Source organism: Pyxicephalus adspersus, chromosome 2 (genome assembly GCF_032062135.1).
Source record: "Pyxicephalus adspersus chromosome 2, UCB_Pads_2.0, whole genome shotgun sequence".
Classification (NCBI taxonomy): domain Eukaryota; kingdom Metazoa; phylum Chordata; class Amphibia; order Anura; family Pyxicephalidae; genus Pyxicephalus; species Pyxicephalus adspersus.
In genome coordinates, this window is record NC_092859.1 from 149,256,862 (window position 1) to 149,278,970 (window position 22,109).

At 39.2% G+C, this 22,109-nt stretch overlaps 1 protein-coding gene across 3 annotated transcripts in view; it reads right to left on the minus strand.

The window, feature by feature from the left end:
* The window catches only part of FES (FES proto-oncogene, tyrosine kinase), a 117,871-nt gene that overhangs the window by 17,038 nt on the left and 78,724 nt on the right, over positions 1–22,109 (minus strand). For all 3 annotated transcript variants that reach the window (XM_072402757.1, XM_072402756.1, XM_072402758.1), the window contains 5 exons: positions 19,271–19,480; positions 16,932–17,054; positions 15,477–15,530; positions 11,199–11,317; positions 102–196 (listed from right to left, as the gene is read on the minus strand). In XM_072402757.1, the coding sequence (XP_072258858.1) occupies positions 102–196; positions 11,199–11,317; positions 15,477–15,530; positions 16,932–17,054; positions 19,271–19,480 (601 nt within the window). The remainder of the gene's footprint in view (positions 1–101; positions 197–11,198; positions 11,318–15,476; positions 15,531–16,931; positions 17,055–19,270; positions 19,481–22,109) is intronic.

Consider the following 22,109-nt stretch of genomic DNA (forward strand, 5'->3'; position numbering starts at 1 on the left):
ATATCTCAGATTCACTGCTGTATGCCCAAACCATGTTTTCTTTGTAATGCTACTCCATATATTTGCCATTTTGATGTGCATTCGGACAGGTTAATACTCACCTTGTATCAGCTCCATGACAATGTAAATCGGATGTTTCTGTGTACAGACTCCAATTAGTTTGACAATGTTCGGGTGGCTGTATTGCTTCAGAATCCTTCAAAGAGAACAGAAATGGTAAGATACATTTCAATACGCTGTACAAGATGTCAGATACTATGGCTACACAATCTACACAATGTACACAAGAATCTGGTGCTTGCTCAGCCTTAAATAATGAATTAATCATAGTGCTGGAAATGCCATCTACATCACTACATTGAGTTTTACTTTCTTTCCCAGTTTTTCTATAAAGCACATATTAAATATAAAGCATTTATTCTAGCAAATGTTTTATTTTTGTGTTTTAAAACTGCAAAATTCAATCCAAGATACAGTATTTAGAGAAGTAATATGTGTTGTATGATTGGTATAAAGGGTAAATTCAGGATTGTTCATCTAAAACGGGCCACCTATAGCCATTCCCAGGGTCTCACTGTTGCTGCTTTTTTCTCTATTATACACTAGAAACAGGACTAACGAGTCCATTACAGTGGTGCAAATGGCAGACCCGGAAACCATGGCTAGGAATTAGATTGGTGAGATCCTTTACACATATATGGAGATTAGTGATAATGGGTTATTCAGCTCATCAGCAATCATTTATTAACTTATACTATTATTATTAATAATTTACAGTATTTATATAGTGCTATCCATTGTTATATTACTAACTGTCCCTCAAAGGAGCTCACAATCTAATGACCCCACCATAGTTATATGTCCTTAATACAGTCTAAGGTCAATTTCAAGGGGAAGCCAAATAACTGCATGTTTTTAGGATGTGGGAGGAAACCGGACTACCCGGAGGAAACCCAGACAGACACGGGGAGAACCTGCAAACTCCATGCACATAGTGTCCTGGCTGAGATTTGAATCTGGGACCTAGTGCTGCAAAGGCTGATGTGCTAACCACTGAGCCACCATGCTGCTGTAATAATTGTTTTCTTTTAGGCAGTTTTCAGTAACCACCTGGCAGTTTTTGGGTGATTACTAAAAAACTGGGTCACAATACAGGGGCCATCGCCCACCTACAACTTCTTCCCACCCGGCCTAAATTTCAGGGGAGAACACTGTCAGGTTTAAATAGTTAAGGCCATTTCAGACCACAGCGTTCTGCCATAGGTTCAACTGTATTCCCAATTCAGGTGAATGGTAGTGGTTGAGAACCATGTTGTTTTTGACCATGTGGTTGTTTTTCTTCCTCTGAAGGACAGATTGCATTGCAGCTACAACTGCAGCCTCATGCAAGTGAGTTTACATGCAATGCAGTTGCTGTACCTGGACACACAGCAGGATTGCTATGAATCCAGCAGTGGCCAACTGCACAGCTTTCCACTGCGCGGGACCTTACACCTAGTAAACCCACAAACCACTTGCTCCAAAGTTACATATATGAATTCAGATACCTTCTGGACCTCCCATACTTTATTGCCACCATTGACTATAGATGCAGTTTTATGGCTGGGAAATGTGTGAAGGTGTGCATCTAACATGCCAATAGATTGGGGGTTATTTTCTATCAGATCACAAAGGTAAGTGGGACTGTAGGTGGATTTGAAGGCAAAGCACATGAGTTTGAATTTGTGAGAACTCTAAAGTGAAATGGAAGCCATTGGAGACATCCTCTGCAGTTAAAGAACTGAGCAAAAAAAGCACAAGTTGGCCTTCAAGAAAGCACATGCAATAGGATTCACAGACTGGCTTCTTTGTTACCCACAAGAAAGCAAACATTTAACATTATTATTGCTGTGGGAAGAATGTCACCCTTACAGACAACTAAACAGATCATTGAAATCACTTAAACTGACCTGAAAGTCCCACACTGCTCATTGGAGCCCTTAGGAACTTCTGGAGGAACCCTAGGAACCTTGCTTGAGAAACATTGCACTATATCGTCACACACCAGGTTCTACCCTAAAATTTAAATTCTGAAGACCTCAATGTCCTACATAATGCATTATACGTTCATTTTTCTGCTTAGTGATATTACCATATGCTATGCTCTAAATAAAAATACAAGCTCTATAACACATTCTATGACCTATGTACATTATGCTGTGCCGTACAATCCCACACTCCCATATGCTGTGATGTACATTACATATGCTAGAATGCCATCCTAGTCTTTATGCCAAACTTTCTGACATGCCAAACTACATTCAATGCTTTTCCCACTGTATTCTATAAATTGCAATATGAGTCACAAACTCTGGAGCCCCACACTCCATATGCCATACTCTGTTACATGTGCACTCAATACACTGTGCTATATATACGTTCAAATGTCACATTACGTATGCTACACCATGCATTATGTGCTGTAGATATTTATACTCAATACACTGCACTTTTTGTGACATATATGAACTGCCACAATCCATTCACTGTACTTTACATTGTATATTGTGGCCTGCCACAACCCATACATTGCAATGTAATTAGTATATATATATATATAATGCTCCTATACATTATATATATATATATTGCTCCATAGTCTATGCTGCACTATGCATATCACCAGAAAGCTCCTACACAATACAATACTTCCACTACGCTACTCCGGAGATTATATATCACAACACTTCATTCTGCACATTGTGCTAAGCTCCATAAAGCTTCATATGCATCTTCTTTATACAGAGCACTGGAAGTATTAGAATATCAAAATGTCCAGCAGATAAGAAGATTTCACAGCAATGACTCAAGTATTCTGCCTCTAGAATTAAATTTAATGCTCCAATTTTCCAAAGACAAGAAAGCTGCAAAGCTGAATATAGAGTCTCAGAAGTAATATATATGATAAGCAATATTTTATACTTATTCTAACTTCAGTTAGAATTGTAGCAAAAAAATAGACTCCTTGACCTTTATTCATATAATTATTGGTAAACAATCAATGTGATAAGTATTCCCAAATGCTACTTCCCCCACCACTTAGATTGTAAGCTCTTCGGGGCAGGGTCCTCTCCTCCTCCTCTGTCACTGTCTGTATCTGCCTGTCATTTGCAACCCCTATTTAATGTACAGCGCTGCGTAATATGTTGGCTCTATATAAATACTGTTTATTATTATTATTATCGCTATTATTATTATTATTATTATTATTAATAATAATAATAATAATAATAATAATATCATTGCATATATTCTACACAACGTTAAAGGCTTTCTGATTTTTCAGTAGCAACTATAAGGCTAAATTCAAGCTGTTTTATTCAATGATTCTAAAAAATGTAACTCCACCTTTACAATTGTACAATTGATGTTTATTAGTATTTTATCCCCTGTCTCCTTGTAAAACCAACCACATAATAAATTATTTATATATAATATGCAAAAATAGTATGGCTATATTGTAACAATATAATTGTTTTTCTTTTCTAAAGTATGGGGTTTTTGGTACATAAACTTACACTTTCTAAAATGGGATTGGGGAAAGTTTTTTTTTTATTTGCTTGCCAATTTTTGTTTCCTAAAATATGTAAAAAAAGCAAACAAACATGCACAGTACACCTTTGCAATACACACACATCCCCTCAGAGGTACCTGCAGAAATGCATTCAACTACCCATTTTTTATGGAGAGTATTGTCAACCCTTCCAAGTTTTCCACATTAAATGTGCTAAATCAGCAGACCTAAAATAAGAACTAGGAAGGTAATTAGATGTCTTGATGGGACACAGGATAGCTTTGCATTTTTGACATGATCAGTTAATTTGTGCCTTTTTCAAACAAATAGCAGGATGTTTTCATTAGTATATTCATCATATGAAGCTAATTAAGTTTACATTATTATTATTTTTAATATTATCATCATTATTAATAATAATAATAATAAAAAGCATTGATATAGCGCCAACATATTATGCAGCCCTGTACATTAAAAAGAGGTTGCAAATACAGACAGTGACACAGGAGGAGAGGACCCTGCCCAGAAGAGCTTACAATCTACGACATGATTAAATCATTTTAAAGAAAAAATCCAATCAAAGGACAAAGCTGAAATGTAAATATAGGATTCTGTACGTAAAACGTTTATGATGTGCGCACACACCTGCCACGCTGCATATTAAGGAGTGTGATGACAAGATTTACATCTGCAGCTTTACAGCTTTCTGGGCCATCCCCCAGTTTCCAGCCTGTTCTTTGTAATCCTTTTATAGAATCCTCCCTATATGCAACCTGAACACCTTCTCAATCCAGCATGCAGACCCTTTTCAGGTTTATCTAGTGGTGTTAAAACAATCTGGGTTCTTTCTGTAGAATAGATACAGGTTGACATTCAAAAATTCTGGAACCTCTGGACCTGAGGAGTGCCGGATTTTCGAATGTTCTGGATTTTGTACGGTTATATATGCTGTCTATATTTAACAGAAAATCACTACCTGTACAGTCCTTTAAATGGATGCTGAATCCATAATAGGGTTATGCAGCAGCAGATAAATGAGAAGGAATGAGCAGGAAAGCATGTGCAAGCAAGACCCAACAGCTGGTTCTGGAGTACAGCACCATCAAAACATAAACGGCGCCTCCAGAAAACTGTAAATTTAAAAATGTGCTCTGAAATTTATGCTGGAAATCTGAAGGTACCGGATTATCGATGGCCAGATTTTGGAATGTCAACCTGTATTACCATGCACTTCATGCTGGACACTGCAATGTTTACTTTGTAACCCATTTATAATATGCAGACTGTGTAGAACGTGCTGAGCGCACTCAGTGATTGAGGCGATGCAGGCCATATCTGCTCCACCTGGCATTTTTCTCCTCCACTTATTCATTTGAATGGGGCTTTAGAATTCAAAAAACTGGGTAAGACCTAATACACATGAGAAGATCTCCTGCACGGTGGCTCAGTGGTTAGCACTCTGGCCTTTGCAGCGCTAGGTCCCAAGTTCAAATCTTGGCCAGGCATGGTTCTCCCAGTGTTTGTGTGGGTTTCCTCCGGTTTCCTTTCACATGCAGTTAGGTTAATTAGCTTTTCCCCAAATTGACCTTAGACTGTAATAATGACATATGACTATGGTAGGGACATTAGATTGTGAGCTCCTATGAGGGACAGCTAGTGACATGACTATGGACTAGTAAAGCGCTGTGTAATATGTTGGTGCTATATAAATACTGTGTAATAAATTAAAGTTTTGCACTCTACTGACTGGTCCGGACAGTTTTTTGATCAATAATTGATCAGAAGTCTAAAAAAATAAGATATATGTGTAAAATATGATGATGTGGGAGAAAAAGTGAAACACAGGACTGATGGGAACTTCAGGTCGGACTGTTCACACCCAGTACAAGATTTTTGTTGTATATTATTAAGCCCATCCAATCTACCCATGGAATCCCAAAAATCAACCTAACTACCTATGACTTTTTAATGTATTCCCGCAGACATGGAAAAAAAAAGTGAAGAAAATGGATATATTGCCCAAAGCAAGCAGTCTGACTCAAATCACAGCCAACATCTGTGTGCTAAAGGCAACATCTTCACTTCGCATTTCACAGCTTTAATACTGCAAATTGTTCTGTAAATCAGAGAGAAGATATAATAATGATGAAGTGGTCTGGATTTGTCTCAATCGCTTTATAATTTCCTTTCATCACTTGCATAATCTTAACATTTACTTCAAGACATTATGCAAATAGCTATATCAATATTAATATTGTATATATTATTTAATGATGCAGATATGTATTCATTTACAAGTTTTAGATAATATACTGCTTGTGTTTAAATGTATTTAATTACAATGTCTGAAACCTGTAATCTCCTATTTGTCAGCACTCACTTTTAGAGAGGCCAGCACTAGGAACCAATCAGGCTCTGATACATGCACATGTGCTGAAAGGGGAACAGAGCAAAGGGAGCAGAAGCATGATTTGTCCTCATCAGTAGTCTGCTTATCCTTTTCTCATCAACAAGCTAGGGGTGTAACTGCTTCCTTCTCTGGCAGGTTCTCTTCTTATAAACTTTTCCTTTGATTTCTATATTAGTGAAGACTTGAGAAGTAGAAAGGCTGAGGATGGGTGTTCCAGAGAACTCTAGGGTTTCTCCAGAAGTTGCTGGGGGTTCCTTGAGCAATGAGCAATTTATAAATCTCAGGTCAATTTAACGAACACCAATGATCTTTTTGTCTATCTGTAAGGATCACATTCTTTCCATTAGCCAGCAATGTAAGTATTCTAATTACTGGCAAGCAATAATTTTAATATTTAGAAAAAAGGTAATCATGGCAAAAGACTTTGACAAATTAGCACCCAAGCAGTCAGGGATAGACTCCTTCCGGCAAGATGTATAATTCTGCCTATAAATGATAAATAATTGTTGGTTAGACTAAGGTAGGTTACACACGTGCCGTTAGAAAATGAACAACTAACGACCGTGTAACGATTATTTTGAATGATCATATTGTGCACAATTCTGTATATGCTAAAACCATACAATCGCTCAAATATAATCCACCAATAGTGTACACACACTAGATACGATTGTTAAAACGATGCAGGAAGTGACATGTACCAAAGAAAGTGTCACAGAACAATCCACAATCACTGAACGACCGCACACACAATAGATAGCAAGCGATCGTCGCCCAATCAGATCCGCTGGGACAGTCGCTCGTTTCTGGCGTCATTCCTCGTTCTTCATCGTCATTGACTAGTTGTTGTGCCCTTTTTTTGTTAACAATTATCAGATCATACACTTCCTGCATCGTTCAAACGATTGTATCTAGTGTGTGTAGACTATTGGTGGACTATATTTAAACAATCATATCATTACAGCATGTACAGAATTGTGCACAACACGATCATTCAAAATAATCGTGAATAATCGTTGAATGGTCATTAGTTGTTCACTTTCTAACAGCACGTGTGTAACCTACTTTAGCCTAACCAATCGGTCATTAATCGTTCATTTGCAACGATAATTATTGCGCGTGTGTATGTAGCCTAAGGGCTACGTACATATGTCTGTGTCCCATGCAATCCTATGCACCTTGCACCTTGCCAGCCACATGCACCACAGTGCTTTGACAATAAACATCAGTGAGTGGTACTGAACCATTCACTGCCACCCCTATTCTTTTTCTACTGGGCTTCCATGGGTAGAAGCTACATGTAGCACCTTAGCTACATGTGGTTTAATGGCAAAAGGAAGCAATAATCCCACTAAAACCTCACCACCAGTCATAGCCTCCAAGAAGAAGATTAGACTGTCCCTATGTAATAACAGCAGGAGATGAATCTGTTCTATTTGTTAAGAGATACAAAATATGTACAGTAATATACAATATATATAGACAGGATATATATATTTAAAAAAAAAGAGAAAAGACTGGTGTTTTGAAGAAGCCCAATGAGTAAAAGGCATCAGAATTGAGACAATCACCATTCCTACCAATAAGAATTAGTCAGGTGGCTTTTGTTTAGTTTACCTGGCATTCTACTTTGTGTTTTTGCATAGGAGAGCCAACCCTACATTGTTTTCGTTGCAAATATTGTATTACCTCACTTATATGTACGCATTCATACTAAATATACATACTAAATTTTGAAGTTTAGACACTACAAACCCCAGTCATTTCTCCTTGTTTTTTTATGTATTACTCTTGGGGTAGGAAAACAATATACTCACAATGTAATAAGAGTTACGCACTTTCCTCTCTCATATATATATTTATATATATATATATATATATATATATATATGTGTATAGTTAGGTCCATATATTTGGACAGAGACAACTTTTTTCTAATCTTGGTTCTGTACATTACCACAATTTACTTTAAATGAAACAACTCAGATGCAGTTGAACTGCAGACTTTCAGCTTTAATTCAGTGGGTTGAACAAAAAGATTGCATAAAAATGTGGAGAACTAAAGCATTTTTTTACACAATCACTTCATTTCAGGGGCTCAAAAGTATTTGGACAATTTAAAAAGCTGAAAATAAAATGTTCATTTCTAATACATGGTTGAAAACCCTTTGCTGGTAATGACAGCCTGTAGTCTTGAACTCATGGACATCACCAGATGCTGGGTTTCCTCCTTTTTAGTGCTCTGCCAGGCCTTTACTGCAGCGGCTTTCAGTTGCGGTTTGTTTGTTGGCCTTTCTGTGCGAAGTTTAGTCTTCAACAAGTGAAATGCATGCTCAATTGGGTTCAGATCAGGTGACTGACTTGGCCATTCAAGAATATTCCACTTCTTTGCTTTAATAAACTCCTGGGTTGCTTTGGCTGTATGTTTTGGGTCATTGTCCATCTGTATTGTGAAACGCCTCCCAATCAATGTGACTGCATTTAGCTGGATATGAGCAGACAGTATGTCTCTGAACACCTAAGAATTCATTCAGCTGCTTCTGTCCTGTGTCACATCATGGATAAACACTAGTGTCCCAGTGCCATGGCAGCCATGCATGCCCAAGCCATCACACTGCCTCCACCATGTTTTACAGATGATGTGCTATGCTTTGGATCATGAGCTGTTCCACGCCTTTTCCATACTTTTTTCTAGCCATCATTCTGGTAAAGGTTGATCTTGGTTTCATCTGTCCAAAGAATGTTTTTCCAGAACTGTGCTGGCTTTTTTAGATGTTTGTGAGCAAAGTGCAATCTAGCCTTTCTGTTCTTGAGGCTTATGAGTGGCTTGCACCTTGCAGTGCACCCTCTGTATTTACTTTCATGCAGTCTTCTCTTTATGGTAGACTTGGATATCGATACGCCTACTTCCTGGAGAGTGTTGTTCACTTGGTTGGCTGTTGTGAAGGGGTTTCTCTTCACCATGGAAATGATTCTGCCATCATCCACCACTGTTGTCTTCCATGGACGTCCAGGTCTTCTGGCGTTGCTCAGTTCACCAGTGCTTTGTTTCTTTCCCATGATGTACCAAACTGTAGATTTTGCCACTCATAATATTGTAACAATTTCTCAGATTGTTTTTTCTGTTTTTGCAGCTTAAGTATGGCTTGTTTCACCTGCATGGAGAACTGACCGCATGTTGTCTGTTCACAGCAAAATCTTCCACATACAAGCAGCCCCCCCCCAATAAACTCCAGGCCTTTTATCTGCTTAATTGATAATGACATAACGAAGGAATTGCTCACACCAGCCCATGAAATAGCCTTTGAGTCAATTGTCCAATTACTTTTGAGCCCCTGAAATGAAGTGATTGTGTAAAGAAAAAGGCTTTTAGTTCCTCACATTTTTATGCAATCTTTTTGTTCAACCCACTGAATTAAAGCTGAAAGTCTGCAGTTCAACTACATCTGAGTTGTTTCATTTAACATTAATTGTAGTAATGTACAGAACCAAAATGAAAAATGTTGTCTCTGTCCAAATATTTATGGACCTAACTGTATACACACACACACACACACAGAGCTATATATATTTGCAACAACCTGCATTGATTAATTGGTTGCTGGAATATCCATGTCTTCATGCTCCCATCTTTCCTCTTCAATAACCATAAAGCTGTGCACTAGGGTGATCTGAGCATGTGTGTTTATGGAAAGATTTCTTGGCAGTCACATTACGATTTTATGCTTGAACGTTTGTTGTTAAATTGTCCAGTGAATATGCCTGGCACTTGCTTAGCTAAATTTAGGCACCAGAGAGCAACAGAAATTGCTCTAGGATTTTATTTTTGTCTCATTTGACTGACCTCCTAATGGTTAGAATTTATTCCCTGCAAGTATTTTATGCCCATATATTTATTTATGCCTTTCTGTACGGCTTTACAGAGTACACAGTCTCATCACTAACTGATGTTTCTATCATATTTTGGGGAGAGTATTTCGAATGGTGTGGTGGCTCAGTGGTTAGCACTCTGGCCTTTGCCGCGCTAGGTCCCAGATTTGAATCTCGGCCAGGACACTATCTACATGGAGTTTGCAGGTTCTCCCCGTGTTTGTGTGGGTTTCCTCCTGCATTCCAAGAAACCATGCACTTAGGTTAATTTGTTTTCCCCTAAAAAAATTGACCCTAGACTGTATTAAAGACATATGACTATGGCAGGGACATTAGATTGTGAGCTCCTTTGAGGGACAGTTACTGACATGGGTATGGACTTTGCACAGCGCTGCGTAATATGTCAGCACTGTATAATAATAATTATTAAAGAAGATGGCCAGCAATGTAAGTTTTCTAACTACTGGCAAGCAATAATCTTAATAATGAGAAAAAAGGTAATCATGGCAAAAGACTTTGTCAAATTAGCACCCAAGCATTCTAAGAAGCCAGGGATTGCCTCCTTCTTGCATGATGTATAATTGAACCTATAAATGATGTGTAATTGTTGGTTGGACTAAGGTAGGTTACACACGTGCAATAATCGTTGGTAAAAAATGAACGACTGATCAACGATTATTCGCGATTATTTTGACTGATCGTATTGTGCACAATACAATTGTTCAAAATATTAAAAATGATAATAAATGGGAAGCCAATCATTTTACCAAGAATTGTGGAAGGAAATTGAAGTGCCCCAACACCAACCAAATGTAAGCAGTGCCTACCCCATATGTGAACCTGTGACTACGCTGACCACCATTGATGTGCCATGCAAAGCCAATATGAATATGGCCACATAGCAATGATTGGATTGGCACATTACTATCCCCAAAATGCTTTGCTTCTTTAGCATTTTCTAGCAATGTTGGAGTTTTTAGTTAGTAAGAGCAGAGCCTATAAAGCAGCAAAAGCCATCACCTTAAAATATGATTGTAAGAAAGAATCTGCCTTCCAGTCACCGAGCTGACATCTTGTTCCAGAGTACATGACACGGATGAGAAACAAATCAATATGAAAGCGTCCACTGACTGTAATTTGTTATACAATCTCAGCACCTAATGATCCAGCAGGTTGCACTTACAGAGCACTTTACATGCCTTTACTGTGTCAGATCAATGAGCGCTGCCTGGATTTGTCAGTTACGCTATAGCCATTGAGTAAAATTAATGGAAGGGAAGCGGTGAGGAACAAGGCTCAGTGTCTATGAAGGAAAAGCTAATTAAATTCCAAAAAGGTCTGACAGACGCAGTTCGGCGTCCTCACCTGGCTTCCGAAAGAAACTTGTCCTTCAAATCCGGCGGCAAAGTCTCCCGGCAAGTTTTAACCGCAACGGGGGTGTTGTCAGCTCGAAGGCGCCCGCTGAATACCTCTCCGAAATTACCCTGTGGGAAATAAAAAATGATAATGCATTAATGAGGGTTTCTGCAGCACAGGTTTTCACTGTGCCAGGGAATGTGATGTCTGGGAAGAGAAAATCAGAACAAGTAGAAGATCTGCTCCATCTTCAATGTCACCAGGCATAAAGGGCAAGGAAAGAATTCACATTTTTTTATTGACAGACAAATGCAGATGGAGGAAAGGAAGCTTGTTTATAGCATATATTCAGGGAAGATGCTGGTAACAAAGAATGTGGTACATGCAGAAATGAAAAGTAAAAAACAAAATAAATTGATCCACTAGTTTTATGTTACAACTGTCCTATTGTATGAACATTTTACTAGAACTGTATAAAGGTTTCTGAAACTCACATTTCAAATCTCCCCTTGACATATTTTTAACTGTTAACAACACTGTTAATCGGCCCTCCCCTCAGGCACGTTGTATCGGTGTCACCTTTGATTCTGCCCTCTCATTTACCCCCCATATTCACATTTCCAAATCCGGTCACTTTCACCTACGCAACATCTCCAAAATCTGCCCCTACCTGTCCCCTGAGACCACCAAACTCCTTGTACATGCTCTTATCATCTCTCGTCTGGACTACTGTAACCTCCTCCTCTCTGGTATTCCACTAACCCGACTCTCTCCTCTACAATCTATTATGAATGCTGCAGCCAGACTCATCCATCCTTCCCACCGCTCCTCTTCTGCTGCATCTCTTTGTAGTTCTCTTCATTGGCTTCCATTTCACCTTAGAATCAAATTCAAGCTCCTGTGCTTTGCCTTCAAATCTCTACACAGTTCTTTGTCCCACTTACCTTTCTAAACTTATAGTAAAATACCCCCCTAGCCACTCTCTCTGCTCCTCCAATGACGTACTAATGACTTCCTCACTCATAACCTCATCACACGCACGGCTCCAAGATTTTTCTAGAGCTGCCCCGATTCTCTGGAATGGTCTTCATCATCCTATTCGGCTTGCTCCTACTTTCTGCTCAAGAGCCCTCAAAACCCATCTTTTCACACTCACCTACCCATCTTCTTCTGTCTCTTAAACCCTCACTACTTCCGACTAATCCATATCTCCCTCTTATTGTGTCTCATTTCCCCCTCCCTAGATTGTAAGCTCTTTGGGCAAGGTCCTTTTCTCCTCCTGTGTAACTGTCTGTATCTGTCTGCCATTTGCAACCCCTATTTAATGTACAGCGCCCCTTAATATACTATGTCGGTGCTAAATAAATAATGTCTAAGACTAATAATAATAAATAAAATGTCCTTGTGGATAAAGTGCTGTATGGGGTGTATGTATTGCCCAGACAAAGGTATTACATGTTATAAGGTTCCACAAAATATTTTGTATTAGCTGGCTTTTCAGCTTGGTTTGTGGAAAGATGGGTTGTTGGGATCCTGGAGTCTGACCAAGGAAAAGAAAAGGAGGATTTCCCTGATCTCATGTCCAGGTTTTCACCTGTGGAGGTGAAGCACAGGTGTTCCATTTAATCATGCAGCGAGGAGCTCAATGTGATCCCAAAACCTGGGAGGGAACAGAGCTCCACAGAATAACATAAAGAGGACCTGTTTGTTTGGTTGTCACCCAAGGCCATTTTAGTGAGCTCCGCATAATTTTACAGCCACCCAGCTGTTCCCTGCACCCTCAGCCAGAAAGAAGGGTATTATAAAGCAGTACTACACCCAAGGAGAGGAGATCAGGGGTAGGGGAAAGGTCTGAATAGGCGCATGGTGGAAGAGAAGATCATACTTGGCTGTAGTCTGGGTAATTAAACTGCTCTACTTGTGTGCATTGTTATGTTTACAGAAGACATTGTGGTGGAAAAGTCTTATAGAGCTTTTTCATCTCAAAAAAAGTGTTAGTAGTATCCACAAAACAAAAGTGTATATACTTGCCAACCAGTTTAGTTATTATTAAAAAGTGTAATGAATTTACAACCAGGGTGCTGGGTTTAAGGCAAGGTAATCTGGGCCATTACCCAAAGACCCCACCTTCTCCAGGACCATGATTAGCAGAATGGTAGAGAAGCCTGGAAGGCAGGAAGCTGGGATTCTTTAAAATTTGCCCATTTTTTCTAAAACCATTCCTGATCTCAGCTCAAGTGCAATTTCCATTTTTTTTTTAACTCTATGGTCATTTATAATGGCAGCAGCATCTTTATGGACTATGCCGTTTACTGAGAATTTGTAGTTTCTCATGCTTGACAACTCTTTGGCTATCACTGAGATAGATGTGTTTCACAGCAGAATTCAGTACCTAGTTGTGGAAGTCCCTGGTGGAAACATGGCCCTCCTTAGCCCTCATACCTCACATCTGTTGGGGACACTAAGAGTCTATACAAGTCCATGAGCCTGATTTATTAAAGCGCTCCATGCTGGAGAGAATACACTTTTAACTGTGAAGCTGGGAGATCCAGTAAAACCAGAATGGATCCGGTACAGGATTCAAAACATTTGCTATCAAACAGCAAATGACTTTTAAGAAATCCATTCCAGGTTTGCTTGATCACCCAGCTTCACTGATGAAAGTGTATCCTCTCCAGCATGGAGAGCTTTAATAAATTAGGCTCCATGACACATTGCTGGAGATTAAATTCATGGTACCGCTTTATGATGCTGTACTATTCCTGCAATCCTGACAAGTCTGGAAAGCAATCACGCTGTCTAATGATGTAGTAATTGAGCCGCAGGATTTACTAACACTGATTGAAGACAATCTGCTAAGTTTAAAAATAACGTGTGCACATCACCAATCACTCCATATATTGTGCCAAAGCTGCAGGGTTTTACTTTTCTACTCTCTGTTCCTCCAGGAATGGACCTTTAAAATCTACGAGCTAGCCAGTGCTGGCTTCTTACTGGTTTAAATATTAAAGCTTGAAGCTGAATTTTTGTTTTTATTACAAGCACGGTGGCTCAGTGGTTAGCACACTCGCCTTTGCAGGCTCCCAGGTTTGAATTTCGGCCAGGACACTATCTGCATGGAGTTTGCAGGTTCTCCCCGTGTTTGCATGTGTTTCCCCTGGGTACTCCGGTTTCCTCCCACATTCCAAAAACATGCAGTTAGGTTAATTGGCTTCCCCCAAATTGACCTTAGACCGTAATAAAGATATATGACTATGGTAGGGACATTAGATTGTGAGCTCCTTTGAGGGACAGTTAGTGACATGACTATGGACTTTGTACAGCGCTGCATAATTTGTCTGCGCTATATAAATACTGTGTAATAATACAAGACTAATTTTGGATCCAGTAACAGCAGCACTAAAGCTCTGTACAATCTTCCAATGGATGTCGTATGGTTTTCCACAATGCGGACAGGTTACAGCTAGTGGAAAACCAACTGGGTGCTGTAAAATGCTGCCCTTCCATGATTGAAAGACTTGAAATTTAATAAATGAGCAAGGTGGATTAGGACCCAAAGCCCAGAATAGCTTGATGGTGTTGGAAGCGGCCAGGTGATGTGCTTTAACTTGGTGCAACTCATAATGCACATTGTGCAGAATATTCAGCATAATCAATGTTGGTATAGAAGAAGAGTCTCAATATCTGAGCCATGCTAAAGGGAAAGCTGGAGGTCCACTTTAAACTTTGCAGCAAGGGAGGTCACTGCACCAGAACCAGCATGACTTTCATTCAAAGTCTTTTCTTATGCATACTGTGTGCAAACCCGCCTGAGCAGAACAGGCAATGGAAGCTTTGAAGTACACAGCACACTGTGCATATCACGCCCAGAATGACAGATCCTCTTTAAAGAACTTTTTTTGATCTGAACTACATTTAAAAAACTGAACATCACTATCTATCATTGTGTGCACTTAAGCAGAACAGACTGTAATATGTATCTACTCTCATAAAAGTCAACCTTTTCATTTCAGTGAACAAACAGATATTTTTTTCCTTGGAAAATGTAAAATACAGCTCAGCTATAAATGTGAGATTTGCCGTACAGATAATTTTGCTGTGCTTCTTGGAATAATATTTACACTCAATATATTTTATTTTCAGCTATTGCACATTTAATTTAATTCTGCCGGTTTAATTAGACTGTGTTAACTTCGCTCCTTGCTGTTTGCTTTGTTATCATCGGCTTCTATTAATAAGATATATTTTAATGAGCCTGAATCACATTAAGGATAACAGATAACGCACCCGACCAATTCTTTCTCCAAGGATAACTTCTTCATGTTCCAATACCCATTTGTCCTGATAGGGAAGAAAATTAAAGAAAGACAATTATTTGTCATTGTAACTAACAATAAAATAACTGTAGATCGTTTTGCAGTTATTTACATTTGCTCTGCCAGTCTTTTGCAGTCTGCTTGGAAATGTTCTCTTAATCTTGGAGCGGAAGACGTAAATTCAGCTCCTCCTGTGCCTCATGGAATGCTGTACAGGGCTGGAGATACCTTTAGTGTCTATTTATTTTATGGTTTATTCATTTATTTGCATGTACATTGAATGGCCATACCAAAGGAAACCTAGGAAAGCATAGGTAAGCTTACCTTTTCCATTAGCAGATGCAGAATAACATACACATGGATGGGCAGCTAAATTCCAACAAATGCTATTCAAGTGTTGTTCAGTTGAGTCAAAGCCTGGAAATCTGGGTAGTACTTGTCTTGTAGATTTCTATGCATTTGTCAGGCAGTTATTGCCTATTTATGTCCTCAAATGGAATAATTGTACATACCCTTCTGGGCACATGGTTATCTCTAGTTGCCACCTACGGAACGCAACTGGGCCACTCCGAGAACTGGTCCATTGACCTAATTAGCAGATAAACTCAGGGTGGTTAACTGCAAATGTGAATGAAGACTAAGTAAGGGTTTATTGGGGGATCAAATAGTAAGCCGTATGATCTTTGGTGCCAATATGGTCATTTGAACAATGGTGATTCCAGAACTGTTGGGCTTTTCAAAGGCATCAATATTGAAGGTGTACAATGAAAGGATTGGGACAAAAGATCCTGATGATATCAGGATCCTGATCTGGCAAGTGCAAGGCAGCCATGGTGAGACATCAGCAGGTTTGGGACCTAACAGGCCACAACAATTATGAGATACAAATATCAATAGGAGAACGTTGAGCCCAGCTTTAACTGTTGAAACCATTTACAGTAGGCTATGGAACACCCACAGAGGACAATGTTGACTAAAACAGGTTACTAAATGTGCCACCAAATGCAAGGCTCAGTGTGGCACAATGCCATTTATATTAGGTGGATTCATAACCAAGGGGTATGGACAGTATCACCCACTATGGAAAGCCATGTGGTATATTGATGTTTATGGGATCAGCTTCAACACGGAGCTACTACAGGACTCTCGTGGAGTCAATTCTGCAAGGCTGGTATCAGTTTGGGTAAGGTGCTTACATGCATAGCTGGATAGGAGTTTTTTTAGGTCATTGTGTATTTTGAGGTTGTCAAAATTCAACAAAAAAATCAAGGGAGTTTATTCATTGGAGATTCACCATAATGTATCTATTCCCCCTACAAGGTTGCCATTTTTGTAATAGGAAAAAACTTTTTTTTGCCATAATGAATACAATACTTGTTCAGATAATCATTTTAGTTTGTGAAACATTATAATATCACAATCCTACCTTTACAATGGCTTTATTAAGGATAACACCACTCTTCTTGGTAACCACTTGTTTGGTTTTCAGAAAATGGTCAATCAGCAAAGGAATGGTTAAAAAGCCTTCACCTTCCAGCCTGTACATGTTCTGATAAACAAAAAGAATTAAAATTCACTTGGGAGCACACGTTGGAGTCTCTACTGTATATTCCTTTGTATGTATGATAAATAAAATGTATTTAACAGAATATGCATATCGTAATCTAAAAAGAGAATTTATTATCATACGAGGTTGTGCTGAGAGGTTCCTGGCTTTGCCCCCTTCCAGATAAAATAGAAAAATGAGTGTGGGGGCATATGACAGCCTAATATCTTAGTATGTAACTGTGCAAATATCAGGACATTGCGATTCTTAAAACTGTTTTTTCTTTTAGTGAGAAGCTGTGATGGCAGAGGCACAAGCAAGTTTCTCGTCGTTGGAGTTACGGGCCGTCATGAAGTTTTTGTTTCTCCAGGGAAAGTCAGCAAAGGACATTCACACTGAGATGTCACCAACACTGGGGGAGAAGTGTCCTTCCTACAGCACTGTCATAACCTGGATATCTCATTTCAAGATTGGGCATTTTACCATTGAAGATGAGCCCGGCAGTGGGCGTCCCCCAACCTCATCTGACCTGGCAACCTGCGATGCTGTCCATAAGCTGATTATTGAGGACCAGTGAATATCCACAAAAAAGATAGCCCAGATACTTGACATCTCACGGGAGCATGTTGGGTTTGTTATCACCACTATACTAGACATGTGCAAGCTTTCAGCGAAGTGGGTGCCGAAATGTTTGAACAGTGATCAGAAGAAGGAACTAGTTGAAGCATCCAAGCCCGTTTTGGCCCATTTTGAAGCTGGACTTTTTGGCTAGATTAGTGACTGACAAGGAACATTCAAAGGAATGGCGCCACAGCGGGTCCCCGCGGCCAAAGAAATTACGAACCCAGAAATCAGACAAAAAAGTAATGGCGTCCGTTTTCTGAGACAAAGATGGTAATCTGTTGGTGGACTACCTACCTCAAGGCTCTAGTATCACTGGACAGTATTATGCTAACCTCCTGGACCAGCAGAAGGAGGCAATTAAAACAAAACGCCGTGGAAAATTGACCAAAGGGTCCTTTTTTTTGCAGGACAATGCACACACGTCCAACGTTGTGGCTGCCAAATTAAACACCCTGGGTTTCCAATAGGTCCATCACCCCCCCTACTCACCTGACCTGGCCCCTTCGGACTATTATCTGTTCCCAAATTTGAAGAAACACCTGAAGGGGCAACGTTTTGAGGACATTTCTGACGTAAAAGATGCTGCTGAGAGCTAGTTTGCGGCCCAACCAAGAGCCTTTTATTTGAACGGTCTAGAAAAGCTGCAACTACGCTGTACAAAGTGCATCAGTCTCAGGGGGGAATATGTTGAATAAATGTGTTATTTCATAACTCTGGCTCTCTTCATTCTGGGCAAAGCCAGAAACTTCTCAGCACCCCCTCGTATATGTAGTAGAGCACCCACCATGGGCACCCTGGTGCAAATTATGTGATAGGAGAGAGAACCTCAATTTATTGATACAGAATTGGAAGATGAAGAATTGTTTTGGGAGAGATGCTGAAAAAAAATACTATATTTGATCATGCTATGATCATCATTGCTGTGTATTCTATTTGGAGAGTTTTGAAAATCTGACTACCGGTATACGACAGCAAAGGTTTGAAGTGCTTTTGGGTGGATCAGATATATCTTTTAATATCAGTCCTACAATTCCTGAGGAAGCAGAATTTGCTAAATGCATCGAGAATAGGACTAAACTTGTATTACATACATGTCTGTTTAAGATATTTCTTATGTTTTAACATTTGAATAAAATTTACTTTTAATAGAATTATAAAAACTTTGCAAAGTTGCCTTAAAAGGCCATATTGGTATTCATAGATGGTATAGATTGAAATTGGATGTGGCACCCATTGTGTCACAGCTGTTCCAAATTTCAAAATGAGATAATAAAGATTAGTTATGTAAAACAGCTGAATTTTTTGTATTGCTGTTGAGTTTTTATTTGCTCTCAGAATCTGATTACAGATGTCTTCTGAGTGCTCATCTCTGTCCATAGCTGCAGATCACCGCATAGCTGACTATGTCTGATTGGAGATGGATTGCTCAGATTTTAGTATACCAGTCAGGTATTGAATAAATTAAAATTGTATACTTTTGACTGTAATACTTTTTTGTTTTATTTTTGTATACTTATCTAAGGAGACCCACCAAAGTAGAAAACATAAGGGCTCTTTAAGAATATCAGTAGATATTACAAATTAGGATTGCTTACATCCACACACTGAATGATGAAATGTCTCGGCTGTCCATCCCACAGGACGGAGAGTACATATTCTTGCTTCCCCTGACTTTCACGAACAAGGAAATCCCCATTGTTTAATAACAGTCCCTGGACTTCAGTGCGTGGAATAGCACCATGGTACCAGGTCTGCTGAGTGAGGGGCTTCTGGCAGTCAGGAACCAATGGTACAAGTGGTGGGAGCTGGAAAAAAAAACACATACATTGGTATTGCCATTGTCTTCTTTACAGATATTTATAATACATTGACAAATTAAGGAAAATAGTCAAAACAGTTAGCATTCAATGATTTTGTTTTACTATTTGTCTTGAGAACACCAGATAACAAAAGCAAAGTATGCGTTTAAGAAAAATCAAATAAAACTTACCTGCCTACCTTAACCTTACCTGCAAGCATATAATTATTTCTAAACTCCAAAACCATCCTAAAGCAGAACTAAAGTAAAAACAAAACACACTTATCCTTTCATCCCGAAGATCAGTCGATCCATTATGAAGTTTCTTCGATCGGGTTTCGCTTGGTCCCAGTATCCTTCTTCGGGATACCGCCATCTTCTTCTTTAGTTTGCGTTCTTCTTGGCACATCACCCGATCTTGCATTGCGAATATGTAAGATCAGCATTTTATCCCGGTAAAGAATAGGCTCATTCTGAGCATGCTCAAGATCAGGCATGCACAGCAGGAGCATCTGCTCCGTGGGCTCTGTGCTCCACGGCGATGTAAGGGGCGGTGTTGCACTTAAAAAAATAAATTTGGTTCTGTGTTACCTGTAAAAGTTAATTTGAGCTTTGTAGCCCTTTATTGATGCGATGTCTGAGACTGGACAGGTAAAAAAAAACACGCAGCAAAGAGACAGTGTAGCGTACTGCATAATGGCCAGAACTATTACTGTATTAGTTACTGTGCATAAAAGTCTTGATTTATTAAACTCTTCAAGACTGGCAAAGACTGACTATCATGGGTGGAACTAGGTGAACCAGGAAACCTTTATGGATTTATTGCATTTGCCAACTATAAACAAATGATTTAAAAAAATCTGGATCCATTCTTTGAAAGCTTCAAGAAATCAGGCCAAAAGTGTTTAGTGCAACAACTATCAAAAAATTAAAAAAGTAATTTTGTATTAGAATCCATTCCAGGTTTGCCTGATCATCCAGTTTCTCCCAGTGATAGTTTATTTTCTCCAGTCTTGGAAAGCTTTAAGATGCTCCTTGTCTTTAAAGAACAGCCAGGAACTGCCAAGTGAGGGAGCGGGGTGAGGGGCGCACATGACCAGGTGCTGGGGATGAGATTGAAGGTCGGAGGTCAGAGTTAAGGTAGAAGTTTGAAAAAAGGGGTGGAGACGTTAGGTGTTAAAAGGGGGTGGAAGGAAGAAGTAGAGGCAATTTTAGGAAGAAAAGGGAGCAAGTTTCCCTCCTGTCTAAAAAATTAGGGATGAATAGGGGTTCACTTAGGATGGCGGTTGGGGTCCTCAGAGAGCATCTGTAAGTTGTGTGTGGCATAATGGAGAACTGTCTCAAGTAGGGAATCTCCCAAAAGCTATTGGTAATGTGGGCTACCTTTAAGGCAGCATTAAAGGAGGGGCTGTCAGTAGGGGACTCGTTCTTGAGCCGGTGGGCCTGTGGCTGGGAACATAAAGTCAGATTGGGGCAGCTCCTCCATGTGATATGGTGTGGTGAGCAGTGCCTCCGAGGGCTTGCAATTGGGGAAGTTGTAAAACAGGCATAAAAGTTCTGCAAGAAAAGGTTCATAATTTTAAAGGAAGTAAAATGCTTATTTTATTGTATGGTTATTATTATTGATAAGGTTAGATATGGTTAAATATTATTATTATTATTATTATTATTAATAATAATAATAATAATAATAATACGTATATATTTAGTGGCAACATATTACGCTGTACATTAAATAGATGTTGCAAATGACGGATAGATACAGACAGTGACACAGAAGGAGGAGAGGACCCTGCCCCAAAATCAATTATGTTAAGTTTTAAATATGCAAGTTGTAAATGTCAATATTTAAATGCGTCAATAAAGATGTCATTATGGCCATTTCTCCATAAAAGTTGTGTTTTGTCTTGGTTGAGGGGAAGTAGAATGAGGAAATGAAGGGTGGGGAGTGAGGAAGGTAGAGAGGAGAGAGTTGGTAAGTATTGGTAAATGAGGCCCATGACACTGACCTAATCCTAAACAGGTCCAAATATGTCTGTGATAGAAACCACTGTTCTAACCTTNNGGGGGGAAGTGGAATGGGGAAATGGAAGGGTGGGGAGTGGAGAAGATAGAGTGGAAGAGTTGGTAAGTATTGGTAAATGAGGCCCATGACACTGACCTAATCCTAAACAGGTCCAAATATGTCTGTGATAGAAACCACTGTTCTAACCTTATTGCACTTGTATTGTTTAGGTAAGTAATACACCAAAAGGTAATTTATTGCCTCATCAAAAACTACTTGGCATGTGTATAACGATAAGATAAATACGTCTTTTCAGCTTTCTGTTTAGACTAGCTGTTCTATTTGAAAGACAGCTGCATTGACAGTAATCTTTTCCATGATTATGCCATTTTTCTTCCACAGCTATTTATATCCCTAAAAAGACTATTATCAAGTCATTTATTTAGTAAACTATGAATTATAATTTCTTTAGTGATAGGAGAGGCGTTAGAACAGTGAGAAGACGTGTGACGAATGTGTGAATGTCATCTGAAAAAATTCCTGAACGATGAGGAATGTCGAAATACAACGTACCCATATCATTTACATTTATACGGTATTGCGTTCTGATCTGCTTTGGTTTTAGCTATAT